The sequence below is a fragment of the Oenanthe melanoleuca genome, chromosome 5 (genome assembly GCF_029582105.1).
Source record: "Oenanthe melanoleuca isolate GR-GAL-2019-014 chromosome 5, OMel1.0, whole genome shotgun sequence".
In the NCBI taxonomy this organism is placed as follows: domain Eukaryota; kingdom Metazoa; phylum Chordata; class Aves; order Passeriformes; family Muscicapidae; genus Oenanthe; species Oenanthe melanoleuca.
In genome coordinates this window covers 7,203,963-7,221,722 of record NC_079339.1, presented here as the reverse complement: position 1 = coordinate 7,221,722, position 17,760 = coordinate 7,203,963, and the positions used below count along the sequence as shown (strand labels likewise).

Genomic DNA, 17,760 nt, shown 5'->3' with positions numbered 1-17,760 from the left:
GCTTCTGCTGTCCATATCCATTCTCTCAGGACACAATTCTCACCTTATAACTAAATGACCTGACTTGGATCAATAATATTTTCCATCAATGAAAGGAGGGCTGGTGTGAAGCCTCGTGCTTTGCCTCCTCACAGGAGACTTAAATAGGACAGGGGAAAAAAAAATTGCAATCAGCAAGTGAGGTTCTGAGGCCAGCTTTGCTTGGACAGGTCCCTCAGGGCAATAAAAATGTGACAGCCACAGTGGAGCCATTCTGCAAGCAAAGACTCCCTTTGTCTTGGAGATGGATTTCAGGTGGGATTCACCCATCTCCAAGTGCTTCTCTAAAGCAGCTCAAGGACCAGACCTACCTGGGACATTTCTAGGGAGATGCCTGTCCACTCAGAGCACAAGCAGCATTGGGAACAGAACCTGTCCCACAGGAGAAACTCTTGGATATTTAAGTTTATTTCAAATAGGTGTTCAAAGAAAAAGAAAAAAAAAAAACCCAAATAAAACAGATTTAGTATATATTTGCTTCTCTTAAAAAATTATTCCATGAAAGAATTTTATAGATATCTAAGTAGTAATACAGATTTTTATATACAAATTTCCATTTCAAACAATTTACTGTACAAAAGAAAGTATAAGCAGCTGTTACTATTCCATGATTTCAGCAAATAATGAAAAATTCAGATAAGTATGTGTTCAGGATATAGTTCCACCATTTACAGGAATGTCAGTATTAAGTTGGGAACACTTTTAGGTCAGTATCTACAGATTAAATCCCCTTTGAGGATGATTCCTAAGATTTCTCTTCAGAATAGGTAGCTTGACTTCCTCCTGGATCTTCTGGGCTACCAAGGAATGAGAGGAAGAACAGGTTTTCAACAAAATGCGTAGGCAAAATTCTGCTTGATTTCTCCCCACTCCCAGTCCTATTGCAGTCAGTGGGCCTGATCTGGTAAACATTTACTACCAGGCATTACATTTATGTGGGAATAAATCAGGCAGGATTTGGCCCTACAGCAACATACTATCATAAGTTACAAATTTTTTAAATAGTGACATTCCTGCAAGTCAAAATACAACAGAAACAAGAGTTAACAAAATATAAGCCCTTTATTAATAAAAATCTTTGGTTGTATCAGTATTTTAAATAAGCTTCAAGAATATTTGGCTAATACCATTTTCTTTCTTCCACATAATTTCTCTTCTGGTACCTTGTTTGGACAGACTACAGAAAAATATCAAGTTTATCACATACTTTAAAACAAATAAATATATCAAAAGCTATATATAGAATTCTTTTTAGAGTTCTAGCATTAATCTTTAAATTAGTTTGGCAAAGAAAAAAGAAAAGAAAAAAGAAATAACTAACTTCTTTTGAAAACAGTTTGGTTTTGTAACAAACCATACAGTAGTTAGACTTTAAAGAAATCTTTCCTTTTTATTTTTTTTCAGCTTTATAATGCAAGTGCCATGGACAAGACAAAGCAATAAAAAAATTAGGTTAATTGCACCAATATTATTTGGAAGTGCAGTTTATCGGTCGACAAAGCAAAACTAAAATGTATTATGCTTAAAAAGAGCTGTACTGATGGGATTTAACTAGTCATGATAAGTAAGGATTTCAGACTTATACTTCAGGGAAAAGCTCTTTGTACAGAAGACAGAGGATTTTAAGACAAAAGAAAAGTCCTGTAACTAACTGAAGGTCTGGTCCTGTAGCCCCAGTGCAGGCAAAGCTTCCACTGAAGACAGTAAGTGGGATGCAATTGGGATTTACTCCTCTGGCACAGCCTCTGGGAAGTGCCAGCCAACAGCAGAAAGTCTGTGGGAAAAGCTGGCTGTGAAACACGGGTGCAAGCACTCCCTGCTCCTGCTCCAGAGGGCTACAGGGAAAAGCCTGCCTGGGACAGGGGAGTGCTGGAACAATGGGGAAAGGGAATTTTCTCGGCAACAGCGTGTCCGAGTGCTTGGCAGGGCAGGGAGAGTCACTGGAGCTCTCCGTGTGCTCAGTAACTCAGGGCATTAAACAAAATGCTCCATGACCATGGACCTGCTGAGAGGATGGATCTCTGGAATTGTGCTGCTGCTGCTGCTAAAAAAGCACTTCCTAGATTCCTTGAACTGATGTTTCTAAAGGCAGTGGTGCCCTGGGGAGGGTCTGGGGGACACAGCAGGCTGCCACAAGTGCCCCCCACACCTGTGGGGCTCCAAAGCTCAGATCCACAGAGCTAAACCCAGCCTTGGGAAGCAAGTCAGCCCGGTAGGCTTTATGGAGTACTAGGGAACACTGACTTTGCATATCATTTATTGAGTTACCTCGTGGACCTTTGGAGCTGGGTTTCCAAAAATAGTTCAAGTTAGCATTACTATTATTATTACTTCAAATTTACCTTTTTTCATTAACTAATTGATAGGCTAAAATCAGATTATCAGAGAATATCTCTAGCAAGATTGTCCTAAATACCTGCATTTCTTAATGCACACCAACGTCGATAGTGTTACCTAAGGATGAAATATAAAATCTCCCTGCATTACTCCTTGTGCAAAAGCAAACAAACCAAAACCCCAACATTGTCAGAAATAGAACGTGGTCCTCCATGTTTGCAAGAAGGGCATTTCTCATAAAGATGGCAGCGAAATGGCAGCACATCCTTCGACATGCACCGGGGTGTCCGTCACTGGAGTCCTGCCCTGGGCGCCATGGCTTTTGTCTCTGGAATGCCCCAACAGCCTCAGCTCCCTCCTCTCTTAAACGTCCAGAGGATAGGAATGGCAGGAAGACAAGCTCCCACTGCGGCTCCTGGAGAGCCTGGGGCTGTGGTTGTTACAGTTTTCCCCTTTTCTCTTGTTCTTGTCTTTCCAGGTTTCCAGCATCTGCAGCTTCCCTTGTTCTTCCCTCATGAAGACCTCCACCATGAGAACTTTCTCCTTGTGAATCTGCTGACTAATGTCCTTGGGAATGTCTGGGATAATCCAGTCAACAAATTCACTCATGAACATGACCAAGTTCTGAAAATGAAGTTGTGAGAAAGAGTCAGTGGGGTCAAATGAAAGGGTGGCTGTAGGGAAAGGAAAGGGGCTGATTTTAGTGCACTTAGGAAGGAAAAATGAAGAGGATAATATTTGAGTTCGACTACTGGACTAAATTCCCCTCAACTGCTTTGTGTGTGCTAGAAGTAGAGAAATGCATCAGGCATTTATGGCACCTCTATGATATATGTACCAATCCTGACACTGCAACCACTTTGAAATCCAAAGGAATTTGCAATTGGTGAGTGGCTCATGAGATTTATATCAGGAAGGCAGAGGCAAATACAAGAGGTAAAATGGTAAAAATTGGTAAAATACATTCCATTTAATTTTTTCTGATTGAAAATCCTTGATTCAAGGAAAGGGACGTCTTTCCCAAAAAGATAATTTTTAATCAAAAAATCCAATAAATGTTTCAAAACAAGTTATTCAGATAAGGCAGACTTAGAACATTTATGTCACAATAAGTAGCATCACTGTTGTGATTAAATGTCTTTTAAGGACAAATTACAAGATTTTGGCTTCTTATTCAGATTCTTGGCTAGCTCTAAAAATGATTTTGGACTTAATTTACGCTGCTTCAGTGAAATTGTTGATGTTCTATGGGAGAAATTGGTGGCACCTAACTAGTATCAGCCTTGTGCTTTGCTGGTCTTTAAGGTCATTAAGTTCTTCTGCATCAAAATAGACCACGGAATCCCTGAATAATGAATTTTTCCACTGAGGATATACCAGTGCCTGGGCGGGTCAGACAAAGAGGGTGATGAAGATGGGAAAATCACTTTGGCTTTTCCATGAAACAACTGAGAAAGAAGACATTTCTTTTGCCCAATAACTTATTTCCAATAAGCCTGCAGTGTCACCTACCTGAAAGACTATCACAAATGCCAATCTTGCTGCTAGGACAGCCCAGAAATCCTTTGAAATGTCATATTTGTTTTCAGACCAGGGGGGTTCTCTATAATCTTTGTATCTGCAAAACAAGACTCTGTGAATCAGGGGTGCAATTCAGAAATGTTAGCACTGGAAGGAACAAACAATATTTATTAACAAACAATAAAACAAGAAATGGAACTGTCTATAAGAAAGTTCACTGTATTAACCTCTTAGATACAAGACACAGCTGAAACTCTCCCAATAGCCTTTAAATCTGCCTCAAAATTAAAGATTAATACATCTTAATACTCTGATTACTACAAATAATATTACTTTTGCATAAGAAAGAGTAAAATTACACAGCTCAGATGATTTATTTTAAGATAGGTAAAAAGGCAACATATATTTTTCAAACTAATTTTAAAGACTAAAATACTGAGATTCATAGAATGTGTTTAACACACAATTAGCAAAAGGTTGAAGCTAAATTTTGCCATGTGAAGAGAAGAGAATTTTTCCTTCGCTATGGCATATGGAAAATCTATGTGTTGATAAACAGGATCAAGAAAAATACATTACATTCAAAACCACAGCATCATGCCAGTATTTTGAAAGAATTAGGGCTCTGCATTTTCAAATGATTTTAAAATCCTTGGTATATGGATGGGATTGGAAGAAGACAGAGGCTGGGAGTGAAAAGCAAATAAATCTGGCATTTTGCTTTTGCACCACAATGCCAACGCTTCCATTCCGTGCTGAAACATGTTTGCCAACCTTGCTTAACCTCTGCCCAGAGAGCAGCAGGAGGAAGCTAGGAGAAAGTAAAAGCAAGCAAAGTCACTGCAAATGCAGTTTGGGTTGGTTTTACTTCCATCTCTGAGAAAATTTTCTGTTTAGAGGTAATTTCACCATATTAACTTGGACTATTCAAATGCATAAAGAAATATAACATAAAATAATATGATTCAAAGGCAGGGTTTTTTACTTGGCTGGTTAGTGTGATTTTTTTAGTACGAGTGCATCAAAGTCATCTTTGTTTTTTTCTCCCCAGAATATCCCTTCCTCTCCTCTCCTCTCCTCTCCTCTCCTCTCCTCTCCTCTCCTCTCCTCTCCTCTCCTCTCCTCTCCTCTCCTCTCCTCTCCTCTCCTCTCCTCTCCTCTCCTCTCCTCTCCTCTCCTCTCCTCTCCTCTCCTCTCCTCTCCTCTCCTCTCCTCTCCTCTCCTCTCCTCTCCTCTCCTCTCCTCTCCTCTCCTCTCCTCTCCTCTCCTCTCCTCTCCTCTCCTCTCCTCTCCTCTCCTCTCCTCTCCTCTCCTCTCCCTCTTCCTCCCTTTGTTGTACCCCTTTCAGCTTTGCTGGTCTAAGTGCTTTCACTGTCAGATTTGGATTTGATCCTCGGTTTTAAGAATTCATTAGCTGAAATAGGTAACCACAATTTTCCTTTAAACATGAGAAGAATAGATATTAGTTGTCACAGGCATGGAAATTTCTCCTGTGTGATGACACTCTAAATAAGTCCTAAGTTCCAGTGCAGATAAGGGCGCTACTGCTCTCATCAGGAATTGGGAACTGGACAAAAAAAAGGTCATGGTCACTATATCATGATGTGACATCAGAGTGACATAATTTTCTTCCCTTAAAGCATCATTGTGCTGTTTATCGTTATTTGTCTCCTTTCCTGGAAAAGGGAATCCATAATAATAAAAATCTTTGCATGGACAAGCACTGAATTTAACTAATGCTAATTTCCCAAAATAAGCAGTAAATCATCTTTGGGTCTGTGATTACTTAATATGTAAGCAGGATGTTCAAGGTTATGGATCCACCTGATATAAAAGGCTAGCAAGGTGCTAAAATGGTATTGAAAATACAAGGAATTTGCCCCAATAAAGTAAGAATTTGCCACATTCTTAGCCAGCTGTGAAAACACTTTGCATTAGCAATCATTCAAGAGAGTACCTGCATATCTGAACCTCGTAGCCAAGATCCAGGGGGTCATTGGGAGCTGTTCCTGCTTGGAAATCGCTGACATTAAAAGAGGATAGTGTATGGTTGACGAAGCCATGCATGGTGCCATTCTCACTGTACATGTACAGGTACACGAGGCGTGGAATGAAGTCGGATGTGAATGAGATCACAAATGCCTGAGCCACAAGAGTAAAGAGTGAGCGCAGTACCCAGGCAGAGCTCAACATCATCACATCCTCAACCATGCCCAAACAGCTCACACAACTCAGGGGAGCCTGAGGGCAAGCATTCACTTGCCCCAGCAAGGGATTGTTCACTGCCCACTCTCCCGAGGTGCAGCACATCCCCTGGAGCAGTGCCACACCAGCTGAGCTGTCTGTGTGGGTGACAACCTGAGCACCCCAAAAATGGAGCAGATGTACCCCCCAGCACCAGGGGAGGGCTACCACAGCTCTGCTTCCCTGTGTCCCCTGTGTCACAGCTTCTCCCTGGTGCCTCGCACAAGGTCCAACTGATTGATTTCCAGCTGCTTTTCCGTCCTGCAAACAACCCACGGTGATTTGACTCTTCAAAGTCTCATTGCGTTGCAAAAGGACGTTAATTGTGTGTGGCTCTTAACTTCATCAGGATAAAAGCATGAGGAGACCGAGCCCAGTTTTTTTTTATGGTCACAAAAGTTGCATTTCATCTAGTTATTTAAAATTTTCTGAAAAGATCGTGGAGAAAAGGCACAAGAGCCAATTGGGCTGAGTTCCTCATGACTTTAGCCTTCCTCTTTTATCATCATTATGAAACATTGCCACTGGCATAAATCTCATGTACGTGTCGAACAAACACAGTACAAAATGTTTTACTTATTTTATGGTAAAGAGGAGCAGTACAGTGATCAAAGAGGGAAAAATAACACTGAGTATTGATGAGGAGAGACTATACAGAACGAAAGAGAAAAACAGAGAAATTATTTCCAAAGGAAAAGAGGAGAAATGGGAAAGACAGACTAAGGCAGCATACCAAAATAATGGGTTTGCCATAGCACAACATAGCCCTGGGAACAAAATGAAGGGATTTCAAGTCTGGATAATGTAAAAAAACCCCAAGAGAGTTCATAGCCATGTGGCCAAAAGCCCTACAGAGCCCCTGTTTTGCTGCATTGCAAACACATTGAATTTCAGCTGGCCTTTGTTTTCGTCTTGCCCCAGATGGGGTGCAAGATTGATGATCATTGTGGATGTCTATTCATATAGAATAGTGCAGAAGTACACGCATTTAGGCCTGCTAAATTTTTGTGAAATGTTGAAATAAACTTTGTTTTCCAGGATTTTCCAAGCTCTCTGAGTAGGGACAATACAGCTCGAGGGCAGATTTTCGATGGAGTGATTCTGCACTCTGAAGAGCTAAACTGATTCTTACCTTACCCAAAATAGTACTGAAATTAAAAAATACGTCTCATCCTACGGATAGTATTTCAAAAGAGTAAAAGTAAGCAGCTGTGGTCATACTTGTTTGAAGGACAGAACAGTTTTATGAAAATATTCTGGAAAAAAGCAGCAGTGACTACTTACTATTTTATATTATTGCTACTGCTATCACAGCTTGAAAATAAACCCAGCAACTCATCCTCAAATATTTCCAAAAATTTCTCAATCATATACTTTCAGTTGATTTAAGGGATTTTGTGCTGAAATAAAAGTAATGAAGCAGAATGAAAAAGCCAGCCTATTGAATTAAAATTTAATTCATGCTGATTTACTTACATTTATGATGACAGCAAGCTTTCCAATACCTCTAAGGATATTATACCAGATTCCTAAGGAAGGAGACAAACATGTAAATGCTGTTCTACCCCTTAAAATTAGATAAATTACATCTTCAGTTAACAGAGTTAGGAACATGTATGATTGTGCTGACCTAGTTATAGTTTAAAGGATCCTGACTGTGTTTGGTACCTATTTTTTTTTGAGGTTTTGAAGAATGGGATTGGACTGCAGTGGCTTGAAATTATCACATTCTCAGAAATAAATAAAAAAACAAAATCAAATGTGGATGCTAGTGAGACTCAGGGAAAAAAAACAGTTTGAGTTTTCCCGAGCTACTCAAAGGAAAACAGAAGGGAAAGAATTAGTAACAAAGCTAGCACCTGCTGTTGTGGATAAGAGGAGTGCGTGAGAAATGTGATGTTTTGATAAAAGCATGTTTATAAGAGGTGTTGCCTTCCTTGGACCAATGAGCTTGATTCTATCCTTGGTTCTGCGAACTAGTCTATAAATATGTGTCTACTTTTGCAATAAATCACTGCTTTTTCTGCTTTCTGCATGAAGCTGTGTTGCTGTATTCTTTTGCCGCTTCCTAGCCTAAGAGCGACAATCAAACCCTCACCACAATCAAAAAAATCAACATCACCCTCCCAATCATCTCCACCAGCAACCTGAACCTGCAGCATCAAATCAGGGAGCCACAAGGCACCCCTGAAGAAAAGTCATGGCAAAACATGATGTGTTCTTCAAGTCTAGGATGATCCTAGGGCACAAGGATGAGTCCAAAGAAAAACTCTGCCTGTGCTGCAGTAGAATGAATGTGAAGTTTAATAACAGATAAACTCTGCTCTTGCTGCTTGGCTATGTAACAAGGACAATTCTTTTATTCCTACTTTTATTTCAATGAGCTTTTAAGTCATAAGTAACCACCATCTGGGAGAAGCACCTCCCTCATGACAAACACCAGTAGGTGTGAGTCCTGTAAGGGCAGGACAGGGCTCTTGTCCCCACACAGCTACAAAGCCCAGTTCTAGCTCCATCCACTGCAGTTCTCACCCTTCTCACATTCCTGCTGAGCAGGGACAAAGGGATACATTTACCCACAGATTTTTGAGTCTCATTCCCAAGGGTACTTCTGAGGCCAGTGCAGAGTTACTAAATGTGGAAATTTTTGCTTCTGCACAAAAACTGCATTGCCAGGAAAGGCTGTTGATATCAGAACCATGTGAGATATTTTGCTATTGCATTGATCATTTTGATTTAAAAAGTGATAATATTTATGTAATGAAATATTCATCTGAATTTAAAGCTTTGGTCTTCCTATTTTAGAGGGAAAACTTCAATAAATTATGACAATTCACAGGTAAGCCACAGCTGAATGTTTTGACTTTTCCTATAAATATCTCCCTGTTATTGAAACAAGCTCAGCATAATAATATCCCGCCATCAATCCAGGAATAAACAAACAGGGATATAATAACAATATCCACTTACCTATATCCTTTGCTCTCACTGCTACCGGTCTCCTCAGCTCAGTAACAAATTTTTTGGCATCCAGACGGATTTCAATGATGTTGTTCAATAAAGCAAATAAAGGTGCCAGAGGAAAGGAGGCAACAAACAAAGTTACAAACCCAAACTGGATAACTGGAAAGAAAAAGAAAACATTTTAGTGCCTGTGTCAGTATTTACCAAATGCACCCATCAGCACATCAGTGCCAGCCCTAAAATTCTGACAAGGTGATGGGTTCTGAGAGACTCAATCCCATTTTCTGTGTCAGGCATAGTCTGCACAATGGCTACTCCATTTGGGCATGGAAAGGCCAGTTGCCACCTTGTAAAAGGCAAGGCAATAGTAACCAGAAGAATGGGGGAGCTCCTAAAACAATTTTCCTGTGGGTAAAGCTGGCACAGGAGTCACCTGAAGGAGTGGGATTATGGCAGTGACTGTGTTTGCTCAACCTAAACTTGCCATGTTCCTACCTGGCAGGATTTTGGCCTTCACCAATCCCATTGGAAGCTTTGGAAAGGACATGGCTGATTCCTGCCTCTGCCAGCAATAACTTGCTTCCTATAACCTGGGATCATATTTGCTTTTTGCATGGATGTCATGCTCATCCTGCTACTGCCAGTGCCCATCTTTCTCCTGTTACTTCCAAATGCTGATCTCAGTAACCACATCTTTTCTTATTTTTAGGAACTGGCAGCATGGCCTTGTAATTTGTACCACTGAACTCCCATCTGTTTCAAGTACGCTGAACATCAAGGTCACCAGATAGTCTAGTTTGTCTCACTCAATGTAAGATATTACTTTTAAAAAAATTCTATGTGATCTGCCAAGTACAACCAGGTCTACAGACTTGCATTGCTCTCAGAAGATTTAGTTCAGATATCAGATAAAAGACTCTGGCATGGAAATTATCAAATCTGAACTAACTTATTTCGAGTGAAGGGTTCAAGTGATGGTAAAATATGCCTCACAATCTCAAGTAGATGCTACTTAATAATTTGCATTTGAAACTTGACAGTGATGTGTTACATGGCTTGAAAGAAAATATCTAAAATATCATTCTAAAGTAAGGGCTTGCAAACAGCAGAGAGCATAATTCAGGGCTGGCTGAAACACACTCCAGTCCAAGACTTCACGCATTAATAATTCAGTTATCTCATATCCACTCTCTGCTGAATGTACAGTTCAAAAAGCTCAGTTCTCCATCCCAATTAGTCACAATAATTATGATTTAAAATGCCTTCTTTCCACCTCACTCACTCATTTCCATGTACTCAGGGGTGAGTCCAGCAAAGGGCTCCAGGTTATAGTCCACTTCATAGCGCTGCTTTTTCTTCATGTGCTCTTCATGGTCTAGAGAACGCCGACGCTTCAATTTCAAGTATCGTATAAACTTCTTCATTTTTCTGAGAGAAATTGGGACAATTTGCTGAGCACTCCATTCTGCTCACTCAGTGCTCATTTCTCAGTTATTTTACCAGGCACAATACTTAAAAAAAAGAAAGTACAGAAGTTGCTACTTACGGGATGCCAATCTCAAACAAATTGTTCTGGATCAGCTGCTTGCCCAACATGATTATACTGAGCTGGATACACAACTCCATTAGGCAGCCTCCTGGGGCACACTGGGGTGGACAGAGGACAGGTCAGTCAGAATATATCCTCCACCCCATCCATCCAACATGATCCCAGACGGAGAGAAATTCAATTACCTCTTCCATTCGGAAGGAATGGAAAATGTAGACGTAGTCACCCGGACGTCCAACAAATCTAGGGCACAATGGTTAGAGTCAAAAACATCAGATGGATTTTATACTTTCAATATTTGATTCCTAAAGTAATTTATGTCATACTCCATGCCTCTGAATGGGACCACCTAACGTTTAGTCCTGAAAAGGCTGCCAACAAGCTGAAACCCTGAAAAGCCCTTTCACCACTCACCGGCCTTTGAAGAAAGCCACGTAGAAAATGGGGGTGTAGGCATTGACAAATTTCAGCAGGAAAGCCTTGAAAATCAGCCGCTCCTCGAAGTTCTTATCCGTCTTTGGTACCTCTGGAACCAATGGGACATGGATGAGAAACGTTAAGGAATTATCCTACCTAGAAACATTTCAAGTTCTTATAAATGTGGGTTTTAGAGAACATCAGCCACCTTTTAAACAAGGGGATATATATGTATAGTGCTACATATATGTATAAAAAATAAGTACGGCTGCACTGATGTCAGTGGTCAATCTGCTGACACCAGTCAGACACAATAGCAATTCTAATTTCATTCCACACTTGCCTGACCCTCATGACAATCATTTGTAGATGGACAAAAACTTTACCTGAAAAGATTTCTGAACCTTTTGTTACTGACAATTTTTTGCAAATAATTAACACACACACACTCACACACACACAAAAATGTTCCACAGTGGAATTTTAGCCACAAAAGTGCCTGTCCTTGGCTTTGCTCATGGGCCTCAGTGATGTGAGCGTTCCAACGCACCGATCTGCGTGAGCCACCTGGCGATGCAGCCGTACACCTCGTCCAGGATGATGATGACCACCAGGTTGATGATGACGGCAGTGGCGGTGACGGTGACACGGACACTGGAGCGCCCTGAGGGTGTGGAGCTGATGGCCAGGGCAGCGGCTGTGGAAATCCTGTAGATGATCACTCCGAACACGATGGCGAACGTCAGCCCAACCTGCGAGGAAGAACCGCCTTGAACCTTACCAAAGATTTACCCTTAAACATTGTTCGGGATTTACAAATAACCTTAAAAATGGGACTTCTGGGCCACACCCCAAGTCCACCCAATACTGCATTAAGGCTTTGATGAACTGTGGGAAAGGAGCCACTTCCATTACTTGAATATCACATGAGAAAGAATGACACCATGATGCCACAATTGCAGGCAAAAGGCTTTTTTTTTAAAGGCACCTAAATGTAAACTCAATACTTAGCAGTATTATAAAATACTACATATTACTAATAAATAAATTCTAAAATACTATATATTATTAATGAATATAAGTAACAATTGTAATTAATATAAATACTAATTTTGAAGTATTAATGAGCTTGCTTTCAGGCCTGACACCAGCAGCATATACACTTGGTATTTCTTCTGTGATAAACAAAAAAACCCAGATTTGAAACAAATAGGAGTATTTCAGCTTCACTCTACACACCAGCCTCCAAATCCCTTACTCAGGCTCGCCGTGCTGTCATAATCACAAACTGAAATTAAATCTGATTAAATCAACACACTTCCTGGCCCAGTAAAATCTCTCTCAATTTTTCATTACTTAAATAAAGGAATGATTTTAAAACATGATTCTCAAAAGGTACTGATTCTTCAGCTGAACATATGAGATTTGCTGCATTTCAGTTCTCTGAAAATACAAATATTAAAAAAACTCAACCCTAAACCAAAATCCCTACCCCAGAAAACCAAATTAATTGACTTAGTCTGGGGAATTTTACTTTTGGAAAGCGTTTCAGCTTTTTAAAAATATATCTGCCAATCTGTTCTATAACTTGAATTATTATTATTTCTGTCAATATTTGTTTTAAATGCTGATGCTTTATCAGCAAATGGAAGAAGGCTTTTCTCATCATTATTTTAGCTTTTCCTTGAATTAAGTGCTCTGTTTGCAATTCTCCTGTTAGATGGTACAGCTCCAAATTTGACTGATTTATTAAAAATCGTTGCAATTATGATTGCAACTGGCAACGTCATTTCTTTCCTGAAGTGTGATTATAAAAATGATGTTAGTCTCTACTTCCTGACTGCTTTCTGAGAGGACTCTAAACTTTTTAAGATTCATCCCATCAGTGGTGTGGGAATTTCGTTTTTTTTGTTATTGGAATGAGAGAGCAAAGTAGAAATTCAAGTTCTTGAAAAGATTTTACATCATAAACCAATAAAATGCTTGAAAGTTTTCACTGGGAAAAAATTAATGTTGAACCACACCCACCTGATAAAGTTTCTATCACTTCTCTTCCATACAATAACTCAGTAACAAAAATTCCAGGTTTTGCCAGGTGATGCTTACCATGAAGATGATGCCAACAAAATTGGTTAAATAGGCTGGAAAACGGTCCTTCCACGTCAGCTTCTCTTTATCCGTCTAATTTTTTTTTTGGTGGGGGGAAAAAAAGCACATTTAATAAAGAAGAGTGTGATTCTGCACATGGGATGAAAACAGAGGGGGAAGGAAAGACTGGCAAAACCACAACCAGTTAGAAGATGCAGACACAGTGTTTACAGTCACAATTCCACACAGGCAAATTCTTTACTCCGTATCCAGGTTCAGACTGGTCAAGTGCCTGTGCTGGGAGTATAAATAAACCACATTTTTCTGTGTACTTTTTGAAGGAAACATGCAAATAGGTTGTCATAAACCATGCAGTAAGTTCTCTCTTGCTGTTAAATATTTTCTTTTGCTTTCCCTAGAAAAATCCCTCTCCTTCCTCTCCCTCTCCACAGTTAATATTTGCAGCTGTGCTGTGGCACCACTGGCTCCACTGAAATACAGATTTAAGTATTAAATTAATTCAGGCTACAGAGTAGCTCCAAGGTGAACACTCAGTTGACAGGAAAGATTTAGTTTTGGTATGTGGTAAGACTTGAAATTTCTTTGATATGAGTGATTTTTAATTTTACCTATTCCCATGTTTTCAGTGGACTACACTAATAGGAATTATAAAAGGGGGGCTGGAATGAGGTAATATTTAAGGTCCCTTCCAACCCAAAACATTTTGTTATTTTCTATGTAACAACTCTGTATATTCTCTGAATCCCTTAAATCCAATAAATCAGCTGCTGCCTGAATTTTGGCTACAAAATACTCATTTAGAAAAGCAATGCTCCTCTGGAGTCCTTCACAAAATTGGATGCCTGGAATTGTTTTGAAACACCAGAAAATCAACATCAAAAGGAACATCACAGAGGATGATGCACATGTTGTAATGCACATAAAAATATTGATTAAATTCTATTTTTATGTGCACGTTGTCTCAGGGAAGTGCAAGTGGCTCTTTCCACACATGGCCCATGCTTCTCTGCAAAACATAACATCCAGGATGGGAAATCTAAGATTAGCCATGCAGTGCCATTCCCAACTCATAGACCAGCATCCCAAAAAGTGCTGAAGGAACGAGGGGAGGAAGGGGAAGAAATCCAGAACTGAATGTGAATATTAAACAAAGGTTCAACAGCCAAAAACAAATTGATTTGTGTCTTCCATAATTACTCATAATTTGAGTTTCTTCATAAGTTTGAATAAAAAGAACCAATTTCACCCCAGCCATGACTGTCTTAACTCTTTGTCTCCATTTGTTTGCTGTCTCTTCTGGAAAATATCCGTGCTTCTGATGGCAGTCAAAGGAAATAGAAAAGGGTCGGGCAATATGACATTACAAAGCACTGCTCAATTAATTCCATTAATTAATTCCATATTATCTACTGACACAGCGCTTTAACATAAGTGAATGCTCTGTTAGTTTGCTTAAGGCTTTGTGTATCAGCTTTAATATAATAAAATATAATAGCAACAAAAGAGAAATGCTTGCCCGAAATCCTAGGGAACATCAGGCAATCCTACAAAGGATATTCCCTTTTTAATACAGGATTGTGCTCTGCTTTCATCTTTATGAGGTGTAAAGAATGTCCAATTTTTTTTCCTTTAATTTTTTAAAAATTAGACTTCTCTTGAAAAAGCTATAAGCAATTTTGGTTTAGCTTTAATTTTTTTCTTTAAGAAGGTTTCCAAATCTTACAACTGTCGAATTTGAACTTCAACACACTAGATCCCAATGAAAGATAAGCACCAAGTCTTTCAGCAAAAACCTCTTTTTCTCACGTTTCCCAAATTAGTAACATCCAAATTGAACACAGCCCAAAAACTTATATATAGTCTGGTAAAAAAAAAAGAAATCCTTAATTGCTCAACTTTCATTCTCCAATATTAGAGGGCCACCATTCATTAATTGTCTGATTAGTCTTCCACATTTGAGACCTAAATTCCAATTAAAAGTACAGCAAGTTAAAGGTTTTTAGCAGAATACAGTAAAGTCTGTAACCAAAATCATTTACCCAACCTATCATAGCTCAGCAACCCAAACTGTTTCTCTTCTGTAAGGGCTTTAAAAACGGATTTGATTTGCTTATGGCTCTGAACCACTTACACAACATCCTATAGATTAATGGGAACACACCATCAGCAGCTCTGTAGCATTTTTTAAGAGGAGCCCAGTGGTACTCCAGTATAAATTTACTTTAACACTCATTTGTCTGTGCTGCCTCTAAAGAGTGTAAATGTTATTGCAGTTGTATTTTCACAGGGTTGTCATAAAAATCCCAATTTAGGAAACAGTTCCATGTTGTGGTGCCACTGGCAACAGACACAAGAGAGGAAATTCTGCCAAATTTTATGATGGAATTTTTACTTCTCTCATTAAAATTACAGCACACAAATGGCTCACTTCTTGCAGTGAAGGGGAATAACCTCAGGTAGGATGGGGGCATCAGTGCACAAGGGAGAAAAGGAGATTTTCCAAATCTTTCTGCTGCTGATAGGAAAGGAATTCCAGCTCCAGTGAAAGGGCAGGGAAGCTGCTTGTAGGGATTGTACCATCCCTTGGCAAGAGGCAGGTGCTCCTGGAGTGACTGGCAGCACCTTTCTCACAGTATTGTAAAGAGCAAGTTCAGAGCATAAGTGAGCACTGCCTTGTTCAGTGGGATAGAAGGGAAACCTGTGTTTTTAAAAGGCAGAAGGTTATTGCCAAAGCTGAAATTCAGCATGGAAATGGGAGTTAGTACTCTTCATTAACATTTTTATTTGCAGAGAAAGTCCAGCAAGACAGAGAACTTCTCCTGAGAGACTTTAGGTACTTTTACTGCACAGAACAAGATAGTTTGTTACAGTTTTCTGAAACTTGATTTATTACAGTTTTCTCAAACTTGATTTATTAGCATTAGAGCAGCACCTCTTTGGTGATGCTCAATTAGTTTCCCTGAGCCACACTCCTGAATCTTATTAGTAAAGGCGTTTCTAGATTTAATCAGATTGTGTGCCTGGCAGACCCCAAGCATCTCATGTATGGATGAAGACACCTGGAATTTGAGCACAGCAAGCATTGACTATTTTTTACCTATTTCTTAGTCTTGGGTCACTGCCCTTCTTTTTCATAAGTGAAACAAATTAATATTTTTACCATACCTCTTTATGTTTGTGTTCTTTTCTCAGCGATTTTTCTAGAACTTTTGCTTCATATTCTGCTCTTGGATGATCCTACGAAAGAAGTAATATTTAATAAAAAAGCAACATTACTTATTTTCTCTATCAGCTACAGATTAACTCTCTGCAGGTCGATTTCCAGAGAATTTCTAAGTTTTCAAACTGAATTCCAATTCACTTGGTATGTCATTCATGTCAATTGATAGTTAACTGTAATTAAAAAATGTTAAGTCCTGTGTCTACAGGAGCAACTGCAGAATGATTTGGACAGCAATGTGCAGTGCTGTGTAGGTTAAATTTAATATATGAAATATGCAGTACAACCTGCAGACAGCATGCCTCATGATGCTTGGATTTTAATTACCTCTATTTTTAAAAATTAAATTTCATTAACTGATTTCAGTGGTCCTCAGCTCATGAGGGGATTATTTTTCCGCTGTAAGTATGCAAAATATGTGGCTTTGTGATCCCATAAAATTGTCAGTTGGTGTGTTCCCCTAATTCTGTCCTGGACAGCATCCACAGATTCTCTGTCTGGATTGCAGGAGAAGGTGCAGGAAACACTTGGAAGTAAGAGACAGCCAAAAGACTGAGAAAGACTCATGGATTCAGAATTCCCGATAATTATGCATTCATAAAAGAGTCAGAATTCAAAATTAGGCATTGGATGGGAAACAGAAGGGAGCTGAAAAAACTCTGAACAAGTGGAGAGGGGAAAGGTGTAAAGGTAAAGCAATCAGTGGGAGTTCCAAAGAAAATCTGATGCTCAAAAAAGGAGAAATGGAGATCAAAAAAAGATGGCATTCATCAGTAGACATGGAATAAAAAAGGTAGGAGTGATTTTAAAAAAAAATGTTTTCCAAACCTTGACTGCCTCCTTCAGGAAACCAGAAAAACCCCATGAAAATCAAGAAAAAACAAAAAACAAATAAACAAAAATTTGATTACTGAACTGTTGCAGGTCATGTCGTATTTATATATTAAAATTTACATAAACATAGGTACAGTGGATGGTTAGACACTACCATTCTATCAATGGTAATTAATTAATTAATTAACATTACTTCAAGTATTGTGTGAAACAGGCATCCCTAAAAACACCAGAAAATTAGATACTTTGTGCTTCAGCATTTCACTCGAAACCCTGGCTGTTCAACATGATTTTAGCTTAAGTTTTCCTTAAATCAGCAACAGGAGAATCCTAAACTCTGTGCTAAACCCATGACTGTATTATTTATCACTGGCCACTAAAACCACAGAATAAAATATAGGGAATTGACAGCTGCTAGTTTGGCTGTGCAGAGCTCTGAACTCAGCCATGGAGCAGACATTGGAAAGATACACTTAATCCTCTCCACTTTTCATGGATGCTAACAAGTTACCAAAAATAAAAGAGC

General features: G+C 39.3%; 1 protein-coding gene across 11 annotated transcripts in view; it reads right to left on the bottom strand.

Moving 5' to 3' along the window:
* Positions 1 to 492: 492 nt before the first annotated feature.
* The window catches only part of ANO1 (anoctamin 1), a 71,723-nt gene continuing 54,455 nt past the window's right edge, over positions 493 to 17,760 (bottom strand). For 7 of the 11 annotated variants that reach the window (XM_056493227.1, XM_056493231.1, XM_056493229.1 and 4 more), the window contains 13 exons: positions 17,229 to 17,240; positions 16,346 to 16,417; positions 13,178 to 13,252; positions 11,622 to 11,823; positions 11,069 to 11,180; positions 10,840 to 10,897; positions 10,652 to 10,752; positions 10,388 to 10,533; positions 9,112 to 9,264; positions 7,618 to 7,670; positions 5,855 to 6,039; positions 3,889 to 3,994; positions 493 to 3,000 (listed from right to left, as the gene is read on the bottom strand). In XM_056493227.1, coding sequence (XP_056349202.1) covers positions 2,740 to 3,000; positions 3,889 to 3,994; positions 5,855 to 6,039; positions 7,618 to 7,670; positions 9,112 to 9,264; positions 10,388 to 10,533; positions 10,652 to 10,752; positions 10,840 to 10,897; positions 11,069 to 11,180; positions 11,622 to 11,823; positions 13,178 to 13,252; positions 16,346 to 16,417; positions 17,229 to 17,240 — 1,536 coding nt within the window. In that variant the 3' untranslated portion in view covers positions 493 to 2,739. Of the gene's footprint in view, positions 3,001 to 3,888; positions 3,995 to 5,854; positions 6,040 to 7,617; positions 7,671 to 9,111; positions 9,265 to 10,387; positions 10,534 to 10,651; positions 10,753 to 10,839; positions 10,898 to 11,068; positions 11,181 to 11,621; positions 11,824 to 13,177; positions 13,253 to 14,417; positions 14,496 to 16,345; positions 16,418 to 17,228; positions 17,241 to 17,760 lie in introns of all 11 variants that reach the window. The other 4 variants (XM_056493235.1, XM_056493230.1, XM_056493228.1 and 1 more) reach the window with 2 other exon arrangements.